The sequence below is a fragment of the Gadus macrocephalus genome, chromosome 13 (assembly GCF_031168955.1).
Source record: "Gadus macrocephalus chromosome 13, ASM3116895v1".
Classification (NCBI taxonomy): domain Eukaryota; kingdom Metazoa; phylum Chordata; class Actinopteri; order Gadiformes; family Gadidae; genus Gadus; species Gadus macrocephalus.
The window spans coordinates 20,292,850-20,306,706 of NC_082394.1; the positions used below are offsets into that span (position 1 = coordinate 20,292,850).

At 43.8% G+C, this 13,857-nt stretch overlaps 2 protein-coding genes across 3 annotated transcripts; both read right to left on the reverse strand.

The window, feature by feature from the left end:
• Window positions 1-267: 267 nt before the first annotated feature.
• elf3 (E74-like factor 3 (ets domain transcription factor, epithelial-specific)) lies at window positions 268-4,219 on the reverse strand. 2 transcript variants are annotated; one of them, XM_060069640.1, is made up of 8 exons: window positions 4,039-4,219; window positions 3,665-3,834; window positions 2,526-2,765; window positions 2,277-2,384; window positions 2,009-2,200; window positions 1,649-1,771; window positions 1,296-1,491; window positions 268-1,136 (listed from the first exon to the last, which is right to left on the reverse strand). In XM_060069640.1, the coding sequence occupies exons 2-8, from the start codon at window positions 3,825-3,827 to the stop codon at window positions 1,022-1,024; spliced, it is 1,137 nt and encodes a 378-aa protein (XP_059925623.1). In that variant the 5' UTR covers window positions 3,828-3,834; window positions 4,039-4,219; the 3' UTR covers window positions 268-1,021. The 2 variants fall into 2 exon arrangements, with proteins under 2 accessions (XP_059925623.1, XP_059925624.1); XM_060069641.1 differs by having other exon boundaries at window positions 1,649-1,768; window positions 4,039-4,217.
• Window positions 4,220-4,580: 361 nt separating this feature from the next.
• On the reverse strand, window positions 4,581-8,622 carry LOC132470897 (putative uncharacterized protein ENSP00000383309). Its single transcript, XM_060069822.1, is given in 3 exon segments — window positions 4,581-5,655; window positions 5,657-5,944; window positions 8,609-8,622. Coding segments are annotated over 3 exon segments (960 nt in total). The 3' UTR covers window positions 4,581-4,997.
• Window positions 8,623-13,857: the final 5,235 nt, after the last annotated feature.

The window sequence follows — 13,857 nt, forward strand, 5'->3', positions numbered from 1 at the left end:
AGGGGTCCAGCTCAACAGTGTGGGCTTAGCTTCACCAGGGTTTTGGATCGGCCATTGAATCTCTTTGGATTGTTCAATCAGTGGTGGGTTATTCTTGAGATATCAAAATTGAATGAATCGAACATTGACTGCAGATAGTGAGGCTTCTGCAATGTGTTTGGAATGTGTGTATGTGAGTTTTACTTAAGAGATAATAGAACAACCTGACAGCTGTGCAGTCTTTGCTTTTAGGGCCTCTGAACAGTAAACACATGCAACACGCGCAAGGTTTTTTAAAAAAACTTCTGGTCTTTATTGAATCTTTGGAAGGAAAGCAACAAAACTTATAGTATGTACACCGCAAAAAATCTGAACTGTAAAACAATTAGTGAGGACACACATTAAGTGATACATTTCTACACATTATGTGATACCTTTATTCACCTTAAGTGATAGATCTATACAATAACATTATTTCGGGTTTCAGGACAGTTCCATCTCCAGTTCCACCAGGGAATATAAAAGCAGATTAAAACAGCTTGATTACGTATTCTCTAAAGAATAACACACGCTCGTACTTTATTAATCCCAGACTGCAAAGAAGAATAAAAGTAATACCCACAGACCCAAATATTTTCCAAAATGAGTTGCAATACAAAATAAAAAGTAATCTCTCAGAATAATACATTCAAGCGAGAAACAATATCAATTGGGTGATAAACTCCATACAAATCACTTTCACATCTATCTGCATCCATTCAATATAATGAGTGCACAAACTCACAGTGTGGTGACTGTGGTGCAAATCACAAATGCAAAAATACAAAAAACACAATAACGGTTCATAACGGTTCATAAAACCTACTAGAGCCAACAACAATGGCTTACATTGTCTGCAACACCTTCCCTGAGAGAAGTAAGTGTCATTCATATAAGGATAACTCAGCAACACCATGCCAGCTAAACTATGACTGGAGAGGCAACACATGAAGATCCAGGTCCCTCTCAACTTCACGTTATCATCATCCCCCTCGCCGCTGGGCTAGGAGGCCACGCTCCCCATTGGTTCAACCTGCCACCCGTTTGAATTCTTCCCGAATTTATAGACCAGCCGCCTGCCGTCGACCCGCTCCAGGATCTCCCTTTTGTAGTAATACCTGGGGAAGAGCGTTCAGATGTTAACTCTAGGTCAAATATTATTGGAAAGGCACCATGGAACTAAAAAAGAAAAACAGAGGCCCTCTGAACACCGTTCTCCCTCTTTGATTTTGAAGGATTTTGGAGTTGCTTTTTGGGAGGAGGCGAGGACTGCTTACCTCATGGCCCTGCTGAGCTTCTCGTAGGTCATGCTGCTGTTCTTTTTCTTCTGTCCCCACAACTGTGCGACAGCCTCAGACTTGAGGAACTTGAAGACCCCCTCCCGCTGGTCTTCCCATTTCATCAGGCCTGGGTTCTTCTCCTGGTGGACAAGGATGTCCCTGATGAACTCCCAAAGGTGGGTTCCACGGGGCGCTGCAGAGAGAGGCAATGTCAGACCGAACGCTCAAAGTATGTGTTTGTGTACAAATGCAAGCAAAACCTTCGTCCAATGCAAAGGTCAGGCCAATCTGAAATAACCCAAACGGGTTAACAGTGTAGACCGCGTCCCTCAGAGCCACGAGCATCCTACCGTGTTTGGTTTTCTTTTGATTGTCAAAGAAGAAGCCTCCGCTGTCCCGGCTGAGCTTGGGTGGTCGCCCCCGCGGCCTCTTCCCTCGGAACTCATCCTTCTCTGGTTTGATGTCTTGCTCTGCTAGGGGGAGATGGAGAAACATCCTAAATTATACTTCTTGGCTTTTGTGGTACTAATACTCATCTGGCGACTTCAGACTTAGTCTTTTAATATGTTTACCATGTACCAAACAAAGAAAATACTTATATTTAAAAAATGGCACAGAACAGCATTTCTAATATAACATTAATTCAATCTCGAAGTACAATATCTTCTCCAACATTTTATATATTTCCAGAGCAGTGGGTGCATACTTACTGGGGGAGTAAGCAAACTCCAGGTCAGAGTCACTGCTCCTTGACTCTGGGGAGCTGGGGACCTGGATCCCACACACTCTGTATTCACTGTCGGAGAGGTCTGACAGGTCTGTTTCTCCCAAAGGGTCAATGTCCAGCGGACCGGGCAAGTCGTAAGACGCTCCATAGTCACACTCCTTCTTGACGTCACAAGCTGTTGACCAGAAGCAATGTTAGCTCGCTGGTATCAGAATGCGTCAATCATAGCATGCTATGGGAAAGGCACCTACCATCGTTGACTTTTAGGGTGCTCAGGAAAGGGTAGCTTAGGCTGTCCAAGAAGCCCTCTAGCAGTCGACATGTCTCATGAAGGTCTGATCCGGACGGGTAAGGTTGTTCTGGGAAATGAGAGCAGTCAGAAACATTGTCAGTTTTTTGCTTAACCACAAAACAAAACAAGGTAATGCTCCTTTACATCTGAATTAAACGTTTGAAACTAGTGCTAGAAAATAATTTAGTAAAAATTAATAAAAAATTACCATATCTGGTTTTAGGGACATATTTGGAGAGGCTGTGATGGAGCTCTGAACCAAGATATGGCCCAAAATTCTGTAGCATCTGTCCCTCTGTCATGTGGCAGAGATGGCGTCCGTCCATAGTGCAGGTGGCCAGGCTCACATGGGATGCGTCAAACTTGAGTCTGTCTACGTGGTCACTGATGAAGTCTAAGACATGTTCTTCTGACCAATCCTGGGGATTACGCTGCTTGTACCCAGGATCTGAAGGGTGGAGAGACCAAAGGGGAAAGGTGGTTAAGTGTGCTGCTTAATAGTTGTGGAGATGAAGTCAAAACCACAATTATTGAAGGATTAAATGTCAAAATCGGGCTGCATTTTGTCATAAAGCTTATGTCATTAGCATAGCCAACACATCTACCTACCTATCCCTCGATAATTTGAAAGCTAAAGAGCTTTGTCTTGCCATGCTTGTTGGTATATGTTGTTGAGGTCAGACTAACAAAGCCCCGACTGTTTAAACAATGAGGTGGCATGGAGTCCTCTATCTGGTGTTTATACCTGGTTAAATATTGTCCGGCTGGTAAATCATTGTGTCCAAAGGAGGTCAAAGCAAAGTTCAGCAAGTTAATGGCGTGGCTGTCTGAGTCTTGGTTTGTCAATAGAGTACTGTCTCCGCTACGTCCTTACTTGCTGATTTGTGGTTTCAGCCCTTTTGAAAGTTTGTTTCCCTAAAGCAAACAAACTTTACCCAAACTAGAACTTCTCTAACATTTATAGAGATCAGGTTCCTTGTTGCAAGTCAATTATTTTTAAGAATGTATGTGATGATATGATTATTATATTTATATATCTTGTATAAATATAATATCTTTATTAATCTTGTTGTTATTATTCTGCCGTGACCTGGACTGGTCATATTTCTTACATTGAAACTCCTGAAATACCCCACAGGATAAACAAAGTGTTACTTGATCTCAATGGATCTTTTATCTATCTGATCTATCTCGCGTTGAGTAAACAGGATTAGTTACACACCAGAAAGCGCATGATCAAGCATGATGTACTTCTATCTGCTAACCTTAACAAACAACAGAGTTTTAAAAGTGAAACACACTGATGTGTGTGTGTGTGTCACCGTTCTGATGGGAGCTGTTTGTTACCTGCGGGCCCTGACTCGTCCCCCGGCGGGCTGCAGGGGTGGGCGGCGCAGTCAGGCTCCAAGTACTGCATGAAGGATGGCTCGTGCAGCGCGTCATCGGGGCTCTGGTACATTGTGAGGTTAGCGTGGGTGAGGACGCTGCTCAGACACGGGGACAACGACATGCTTTACCTGCAAGGGGAATGGCATGAGGTTGGAAAGAGTTCAGAAACACATACATCACTGAAGCATGAAAAAACGATCTGCATATATAGGAGATGGATAGATAAATAGATAGATACAATATATACCAATAATCGGGTAAAAATATAAATAAATAAACATAAATAGAAGCCACTATTGTTGACACAGAACACATTTCACCGCAGCATGTACCTGATTCAGGGCTAACCGCCGTCACAGACTGCAACACAAGATCCTAGATATTCCACAGTGGCACTCTCTCTGTGTGATGTCAAAGTTTGGAAATGGTCTGAATATATATCCTCTTCTTCGTCCTACCTTCCTAGAATGGGGCCTCCTCTAAGAGCCAGATACGCACCTGTTGTTATATTTACCTGTGTGAATTTATACCCCCAGGAAGAAAAGAGGAGGGCTGTGGGTGTGTGCTTGTGTTGGTGTGAGTGTGTGTGTGTGTGTGTGTGTGTGTGTGTGTGTGTGTGTGTGTGTGTGTGTGTGTGTGTGTGTGTGTGTGTGTGTTCAGGGGATTTCCACACAACCCTCGGCCACTCCCTTTCCATTGCTCCATTCCTATTATCTCTCCCCTTCCAGAGAACTTGATTAACCAAACAAACCTGCCCTTTGCAAAGTCTCGTCCATCGTTCAGACATGCAGTGCAAGTATCCAGCCCACGCACGCACATACACACACACGACCATGTGTGTGTGTGTGTGAGTGTGAGTGCGCGCGCGCACTCACACTCACACACACACACACATGCTCGCACAAACGAACAAAACATTGTTTCTGGTCCACAGGCACAGAGGACCGGTACAATAGGCTAGTGTCACCATGAGGGGGGGGGATCTGGGACCCAGCAGGTGACACAAGTTGCTGGTTCTAAAAATAGGTTAGTGGCGCCTGGACCGTTGTGTCCACACTGAGGTATTCAGAAGGTATCACATCGTATCTTTTACTTTGTGGTTTAGATACGGCCAAGGCTGACACGGTGTAAGAGGGACGGTCCTGTTACTGTTGAGCTTGTAATGTGTGACCAGTAATCCACCTCGGATCAGATCACAGCAGAACCGACGGGAGCGCTCTGTATTCAGGCTCTGTTTGAGTCAGACAGACAGAACCGTTGAACCGGCTCAGTTGTTAACGGCAGCTCACGATCACCCTGCTGGCTGAAGAGCTGTCGGGCTGCACAACTGTGAGCCAGAACACACCACAGACACTGGACTGGACAGAGTGCTCTCAATCATAAGAGATCTGGCTAAAGGGACCCGGGGGCCGAGGGGGGACGGGAAAGACAGACAGACGGACAGACAGACAGACAGACAGACAGACAGACAGACAGACAGACAGACAGACAGACAGACAGACAGGCCAGGGTTCAGTAACAGGCTGGTAGTCTGAGGGTTCAGTAACAGGCTGGTAGTCTGAGGGTTCAGTAACAGGCTGGTAGTCTGAGGGTTCAGTAACAGGCTGGCAGTCTGAGGGTTCAGTAACATGCTGGCAGTCTGAGGGTTCAGTAACAGGCTGGTAGTCTGAGGGTTCAGTAACAGGCTGGCAGTCTGAGGGTTCAGTAACAGGCTGGTAGTCTGAGGGTTCAGTACCAGGCTGGTAGTCTGAGGGTTCAGTACCAGGCTGGTAGTCTGAGGGTTCAGTAACAGGCTGGTAGTCTGAGGGTTCAGTAACAGGCTGGCAGTCTGAGGGTTCAGTAACATGCTGGCAGTCTGAGGGTTCAGTAACAGGCTGGTAGTCTGAGGGTTCAGTAACAGGCTGGCAGTCTGAGGGTTCAGTAACAGGCTGGTAGTCTGAGGGTTCAGTAGTCTGAGGGTTCAGTACCAGGCTGGTAGTCTGAGGGTTCAGTACCAGGCTGGTAGTCTGAGGGTTCAGTAACAGGCTGGCAGTCTGAGGGTTCAGTAACAGGCTGGTAGTCTGAGGGTTCAGTACCAGGCTGGTAGTCTGAGGGTTCAGTAACAGGCTGGCAGTCTGAGGGTTCAGTAACAGGCTGGCAGTCTGAGGGTTCAGTACCAGGCTGGTAGTCTGAGGGTTCAGTAACAGGCTGGCAGTCTGAGGGTTCAGTAACAGGCTGGTAGTCTGAGGGTTCAGTAGTCTGAGGGTTCAGTACCAGTCTAGAGGCAAGGAGAGGGTTCATGTATGTGACCTTGAGATGTGTTTGAGCTGTTGTGATTCTTGACCAAATAGTGGCCGGGTGCGTAGTTGACAAGTGATATTAGAACCAGAGTATCTGTATGTGTGTTCCTTGATGTTTTTGAAATCAGTTACAAATCAACTTCTGGGGGGAGATGGCACAGATTCCTGGACAGGAAACTACATATTGCAGGGGGCGGAGCAATGCCGTGTGGGGTCGGCTTAGCTCAGGAGGTACAGCAGTTGTCTTGTAACCGAAAGGTTGCTAGTTCGATACCCAGCTCCTCCTAGCTGAGTGTTGATGTGTCCCTGAGCAAGACACTTAACCCTAACTGCTCCTGACGAGCTGGTTGTCGCCTTGCATGGTTGACTCTGCCGTCGGTTTGTCAATGTGTGTATTAACCGATGTAAGTCGCTTTGGATAAAAGCGTCTGCTAAATGCCCTAATTGTAATTGTGTTTGGTTGAGAAGATATTCACTCAAACAAAACTAATTTCAAAGGAGATCTCAATACTTGAGTGATCCGCCAGTGGCTTGCATGCAGCAACTCATCTTTTTATCACTGTATTTGTCAGGCTTTGAGTTTGCCTATAGAATAAGTGGTGTGGTTGTTAACACTATGGTACAGTGGTGGATATTTGAATTTCTTAAAGCGCACACTGACCAAGACAAAGGGAATGTTGAATGGTGGATCTAGTAGATGCGGTCCAGAAAGTTCATAAAGACAAAAATAAACTGTAACAAATGGAGAAAGTACATCCATAAGATAACACAAACCCAACGGAAGGACCTTTCAGACTAGTGAAGGACTAGTCTACTATGGACTCCAAGCATCCTCACAGTGTGGGGTTCAGCCTCCCTAAGGTGCAGGCTCTGCTTTAAATCCTGACAGTCTACTCTCTTATCAACTCTCTACTATTCTTTATTCTCTCTTCTCTTTTGTCTCTTCTCTGCTCTCTACTATACTTTCTATTCTCTTCTCTACTCTCTACTCTCTTCCCTCTTTTCTATTTTCTTCTCTCGTCCCTACATTCTACTCTACTCTCTGCTTTACTCTTGTTCTACTCTCTACTCTCTTCTCTCTTTTCTACTTTCTACTCTCGTCCCTACTCTCTACTCTACTCTCTACTTTTCTCTTGTTCTACTCTCTACTCTCTTCTCTCTTTTCAACTTTCTACTCTCTTCTCTACTCTCTACTATACTCTACTCTCTTTTCTTCTTCATACCCTCTTCTCTACTCTATACTCTACTTTCTTTTTTGTACTCTCTTCCCTGCTGAATTCTCTACTCTATACTCTGCTCTACACTCTACCCTTTCTACTCTCTACTCTACACTCTCTTCTCTACTCTATTCTCTTTGTGATTTTCTTCTTTACTTTCTTCTCTACTCTCTTCTCTACTTTATTTTCTACTCTCTTCTCTAATCTGTTCTCTACTCTCTCGTTGTAATTTAAAATGCGTTAATATTTCCACAAGCCCTTTGAATTAAATACATATTTAGTAATGATATTCTTATCATGTACCGAGATGCATTAACTCTGATAAAGCCAAACTAGCTGATAACATCGTGAACAACAGATAGGCCGACAGGGCCTGAGTGCAGCAAGGTTTCAAGTGACAAGGTGAGCTCTGTTGCAGAGTATCAGGTTAACCTGATACACAGCTTGATCAACAGTGAACCGAAACTACTCTCGCTTTTAGAATGTTTGTTAGTTCAATAGAGTGTGCAGCCAGACTTCAGTAGAAGTACAAATGAAGCGGGCACTTTTTAATGTGTGATGTTGCATGTATTGTGCACATGTCATCAGGGTCCCTGGTGGTCTCCACCGAACCACTGAGGCCAGGTGGATTCATGAACTGCATTTTATCTGAGTGTCGTTGGAAATACAATATTTGCAAGTCAAAAATGTGGGGGCATTAGCCACACTCCTAATGTTCTTGTTTCATTGGGGACAGGCACAGAGAGCGCCACCTAGTGAAACCAAAGTGAATGGGTTCATCTTAACCCAGCAGCTGGCTTAAAACTGGGCCATTGAAATGAATGGTGTGCTTGTGCGACACAATAACTTACTATGTTTTATAAATAACATATTTGAATATACTATACTTGTATAAGTCCCCCACACACACTTCTATTGTGGACCAGCCCCAAAGATCATCAGTATCAGCCACATCATCTAATGGTTCGGCCTGAAAGGTTACACCAAAAATATCTTTCTATTTTAGAAAGATAGAAATACCAAGGTAAATTTGCATGTAATGAAAATCGACCTTTGAGTCCAATCATGCAAACCAAATGACATGGTATGAAGGTACCGGAGCGTTTTCCTCCAAAATGTCACAATCACTAATCACTCACATTCTTTCCTTGACAATGAATGGAGGAAACAACGATACGCTGCCAGGAATGTTACCCAGCAGGTTGGTTTTCGTCAAAGCGTTCGCTTTCATGGCCTACTGAGCTCTCACAAACAGAGAGGAGACATCAGCCTCATGGCCCTGAGCACCTCTGTCCCCTCACAGAGAGAAATGAGACATCAGCGGTATGGCCCTGAGAGCCTCTTCTCCCCTAACATCGCTGCTCATTAATAAATGGCAGGGAAGGCTAAACATCTGCTCAGCTGACCTGCTGAAAGCCATCGCCAAAACTATCAACACGCTAATAAAGTGTGCGTGTGTGTGTGTATCTGTATGTGTGTGTGTGTGTGTGTGTGTGTGTGTGTGTGTGTGTGTGTGTGTGTGTGTGTGTGTGTGTGTGTGTGTGTGTGTGTGTGTGTGTGTGCGTGCGTGCGTGCGTGTGTGTGTGTGTGTGTGTTTGTCTCTGAGTCTGTGTCTGTGTGTGTGTCTTTGTGTGTGTGTGTGTGTGAGACTTCGAGCAGATACAGAGCAGAAATATAATCAGCTATTTATGGAACTTTGGATTTGGTGTAGAGTAATTTGCCACAGCAGGTGAAATTGTAATTCACACAAAAACACAAACACACGCACGCGCGCACACACGCACACGCACACACGCACACACGCACACACACACACACACACACACACACACACACACACACACACACACACACACACACACACACACACACACACACACACACACACACACAACACACACACACCAAAACAGAAACTGTTTGTTTGCTTGGTCTACTTGATAATGGTGTTATGCTGAACATTGACGACATTGGCATTCAATTTCAGGGATTCTCATTGATTGAAATGCCCTGATTAATGGACAACTGATTACCGGACCAACTGTCGGCTGGTTAAAAATAGCCTTCAGCGCGAATGACATCGCCTTGCTTGTGTGTGAATGACTAGAGAAAAGATAGAAGACACTGGCTCCATCTGGTGGTCAATCAGAACCATACTGATTAGTGTAACACATGACAGCCATGACAAGCAAGAATATAAATCACTTTATTTATCATACTTTATTTGTTTTACAAATCAAGTATGATAATTAAAGTGATGTATATGCTTGCTTGTCACAACGGAAAAGGGGAGTAAAAGTAAGCAGAATACATACATTGCACATTTGAAGCTCTTCTAGATGTGTTTCAAGATAGTCAGCCCACTCCTCACCTAGCTTGTTAGAAATGCTTTTAAAATAGGCCTATTAAAGTCCTAATTTATATTAAGTTCAAAATAGTGCTAATTGCAAGATGTTTTATTTCCAATGTGCAACATTGGGGGTTGGATTTTTTTGTCCATCACAGCAACATCGTTTTTTTGTTAAAGATTAAGATTATGACTAAATACAAAAGTCAATTTTAAATAATGAAAAGAAGAAACGCCAAACCTTCCTTCAAGGTTGGGTACGGAATTTGCTTTTTTGGCCATTTTTGCAAAATTACTTGAAATCCTTATCATATCCCGCTTACAGCCACTGAGTTAGAAGTACTGACATGAAAATTAAACAAGTCAATCATCTGTGGAACGGGCAGGGCTCGAAAAACTCCAGCCAATCATTTGGATTGCCACCTCGTTGCATTGGACAGTAAGTACGTCAATCAAACGGTCGTACTGCACTCCCCCTCCCCCGCGCCCCGCGCGCGACCCCAGTTCGTGCAGTAGGCCTACTGGTGACCCAGAGCTCGTGACCCAGAGCAAGCTCCTGTTTGTTGTTATCCTGCGGTAGCTACTGGAACTAGTTAATCCACATTTGGACCTAGCAGTAGAAGACAATTTCCATGGCAGACAAGACGCCACCATCCCCACCACCACCACCACCACCACCACCACCACCACCACCACCAGCAAAGAGAAGGAAAACTCTTTTTCAGAGAGTAATTGATAATAAAAACGCTGAAAGAGAAAAACTGAAATCAAGAATAATCCTAGGCGCTGCTTTCGAACGTTGGCGGCAACTGAAGGACGAGAAGGGTCTAAAAACCGATGCTTGTGTGGCGGTTGACATAGTTTCAAAGTTTATACCGTTTATAGGCCTACTCGGTAATACCGGTGTTGAGACGAGTGTATTACTCGTTGTGAAAATGTCCACACCGCAGCAACCCTAGTGAAAACCAGGACTTCCAATACAATTATATGAAACAAACACACATTTTCTAAAAATAGTAATGATTTATGTGACCGTTTAATGTTTATAACATCTGGTGCAACCATAGCCGCGAGAACGTATTCTCAGCAGGGGGTGCTGAAAAAAAAAAACTCAGCCTGCACTAGACTCGCAACTCGTTACATTGATAAAAAAGATATATAGCAGCGCAGCTCAATTACACCAGTGCATGCGCGCACAGTTGAAAATCAATCGTTGTGTTCACTTTCTTCACACCATGGTTCACATCCAGCTGCTCACAGAACAAGTTTAGCGCACCACCGCTACCCTCACACTTTTTCATATAACCTTTTTTCAGCACTAGGTCATATGAGCATTAAATAAATGCTGCGTCTCAAAATGCCTTGGACAGCAGCGAGGATGACTCGCTTTGCCACGGGCCGAAACAGTTCGGAGCGACCACAGCCAGAGCGAACACAGCGGGGCAGAGGAGTGTCAGGAATAGTCTTTGGTGTACACATCAGTACGGCCTATTTGCACTACTGTTTAGTGGCAATGCAGTGTTTTATTCTATGCCTTTTTATTTTCGTATATTATTTCAATGAATACAATTTATTTATTCATAAAAACAAGATCTGGTCTTCAAATCTTTTTTCCAAATATAGGTCGTCTTACAATGGGGTTTGTGTTTATATTCGGACCAATACGGTACAGCGGGCGCTCACATGACGTTAAGCATTTCCTGGTGCATAATGTGACGCTTCAGAACCTAAAATCCCGTTTCTCCCCGTTGACACGACAACACATAACCGGCGTTTTCAGAAATCTCCACTTTGGCCGGAGTTTTTAGAAATGATCGTTTTCTGTGATAAGACAGGGCCTCGGACAGGGGGTGTTGCAGCACCCCCAGCACCCCTACTTCCCGCGGTACTGGGTGCAACTTACAGCTGAATGTAGTGCCATGTTGTTAAACGAAAACCTACGCTAGCCTGGCTCGCTCTCGCGCATCTCTGTTCGCGCTCGTGCATGATTGCGCGTCCAGGTACTTGGAATGGGTGGAGTCAGAGTCAGCGTTGAAGGAGAGGGGGTAGGACCATTTGAGTTGTGTATTTTCAAAATCTGCTGGCGTTTCGCAAATCGCATACCCAACCTTTAATATTCCCCTATTGAAGTATTACCCAAGATAATAAATTGTAAATGATATCTTACTAAATATTAACTCAGTAAATTATACTCAGGATTATTTACTCATTATCAACCCAGTAAATACATGGTCAATTATATATTAGTTAATAAGTATCAACCCGGTTAATATACAGTAGGCTAAATTATACATTAATTACTAAGTATCACCCCGATAAATTATACATTACCTACTAAGTATTAACCAGTAAATTATACATTACTTACTTAGTATTAAAGCTAGGGTGGGTAATTTCTTTACTGTAATATTTGGCAAAACTGTCCTAATAGCCAGTCAGCTATATGTAGGTGAAGTTCTCTGAGAATATCTGCTCATAACTTTGCTCTCCCCTGCCTCTGTGGGCCGCACCCAAAAATTGCCACCGCTCATGTACACTTTGACCAATCAGAGCGAGGCTCCGATTCTCCGTTCTTATTGGCTGTGGGACTGTCCGGTCACCTTGGCAACGACGTTGGTGCGTCCCTGCGTGAGCGTTCACGAGCCTAGCGGTCTGACAGTTTTGTACTACTACGGCGGACAACAAATGAATAGCCGTGTCTTCATCAACGGCCCATAAATTTCCCATTCCCCGGATACCATCAACTAACACCACTAAGACAGAGAAAAAAAGAGGAAAGACACTTGTTGAAAGGACAGCTACTAAAAGGGAGGCGGAGAGAGCTCGAAATAAAACCAGAGTAAACATCGGCGTGGCTTATGAGCGATGGAGAGAGTTACGTGACCGGAGAAACTTAAAATCGGACGCTGAGATGGCTATATTTCTTATAGACAGGTAAGGAATTGTGCTATCCCTCCATGGTATATTGCGATGAATATGTAAAGTGTCGGCTGGTATGGTTTTTTACTAAGCAAAGCCACGATAACCGTTACATTACGGTTCTGTAATGTAACCATTTCAATACGGTTCTGTAGGATGTCTTGCATCAGCCGATGGTTCTTTTCCCGGTCCGTTTTATAGGTTAGTTATGGTCACACCAACCGTGGCTGTCGGAATAACACAGAGATTGTGCTAACACGTGGCCTAGGCTTCAACTCAACTGTGGATAATGTCCGAGTCACGTTTGTATAAAAGCTACGTTGACACAACTGCCAAGATAAGCACTGCGAGGGAAGTCTAGCATATGATATTCCATGTATTGTTATAACGTTGTTGCAAGCTAGCAGCAGCCTAGCTCAGTTTCGCGATCGCTTTGAAGTGACGGTTTCCTTGTGTGTAATCTGGCTTTCTGTGTTATTTTATCAAATATATATATTTTTTCAGCACAGTACTGTACATACACAATGATGGACAACGACAGTAAATAGATCATATCGATTGTCAATATTGATAAGAGGGAGACCTAGAAGAATTCTGTTATCATGGAGAAGGAGGTTTTGTTTTGTTTTTTTGTTTTTTTTGCTTTTGTTCTTATGCTAACGAACTACAGTTGCAATTAGTTTGCTATCTTGCTTGGCTGATACAGCTACCTTTCTTAGGCCTACCAGCGCAATGGCAATGATTTTAAGATAACATACATGGTATGTCTGTGAGTAAGATGTTGATGCTATATATGTACTTATGTAGCAATCAGCACTAATGTTTAATTACCTCGGAATCGGACATGGTGTTTCGTCTTCCTATCAATGTAACTGAATTCACATGAACGCGCATAACTGACGTTCGGTGGGAGGAGCTACAGCAGGTAGCGTGGCAGGGACGGGCCAGAGAGCACGCGACGGAATCTCAACGGCTGTTTTCTCCAAAATCGCCCACCCTAGCTTTAACCAGTACATTTTTTATAATCACTAATTATTAGCCCGGTTAATGTATGGTTATAGGTATAACCCCTGGTAAATAAACTGGTTAACACAGAGAGAGAACAGCTGATACACTGAGAAGTAGCTCCAGTACTCCCCATCAGCTAAGGACCAAGCATTTTTAGGTCATAACTCAGAAATAATGACCAACTAGCAAAGTTAACGACCAATTCTTAGAAAAATCTCCTCTATCACAATCAAGTTACAGCTGCACTTATCCAAGTTTTTTTTAAGGTTAATTATGTGCTATCCAGAAATGAAGATAGTTAATGTTCATGGCTTGACCCATTTATAGAAGGTTAATTAGTTGTACCTTAGGAATGATGGAATAGTTTCACCTTACTTACAA

Coding starts and splice junctions, on each gene's coding strand:
- elf3 (XM_060069640.1), bottom strand. CDS start 3,827: ATGTCGTTGTCCCCGTGTCTGAGCAGCGTCCTCACCCACGCTAACCTC. Junction 2,766..3,664: donor GGACGAGTCAGGGCCCGCAG/GTAACAAACAGC, acceptor TCCACCCTTCAG/ATCCTGGGTACAAGCAGCGT. Junction 1,137..1,295: donor AAGCTCAGCAGGGCCATGAG/GTAAGCAGTCCT, acceptor GCTCTTCCCCAG/GTATTACTACAAAAGGGAGA.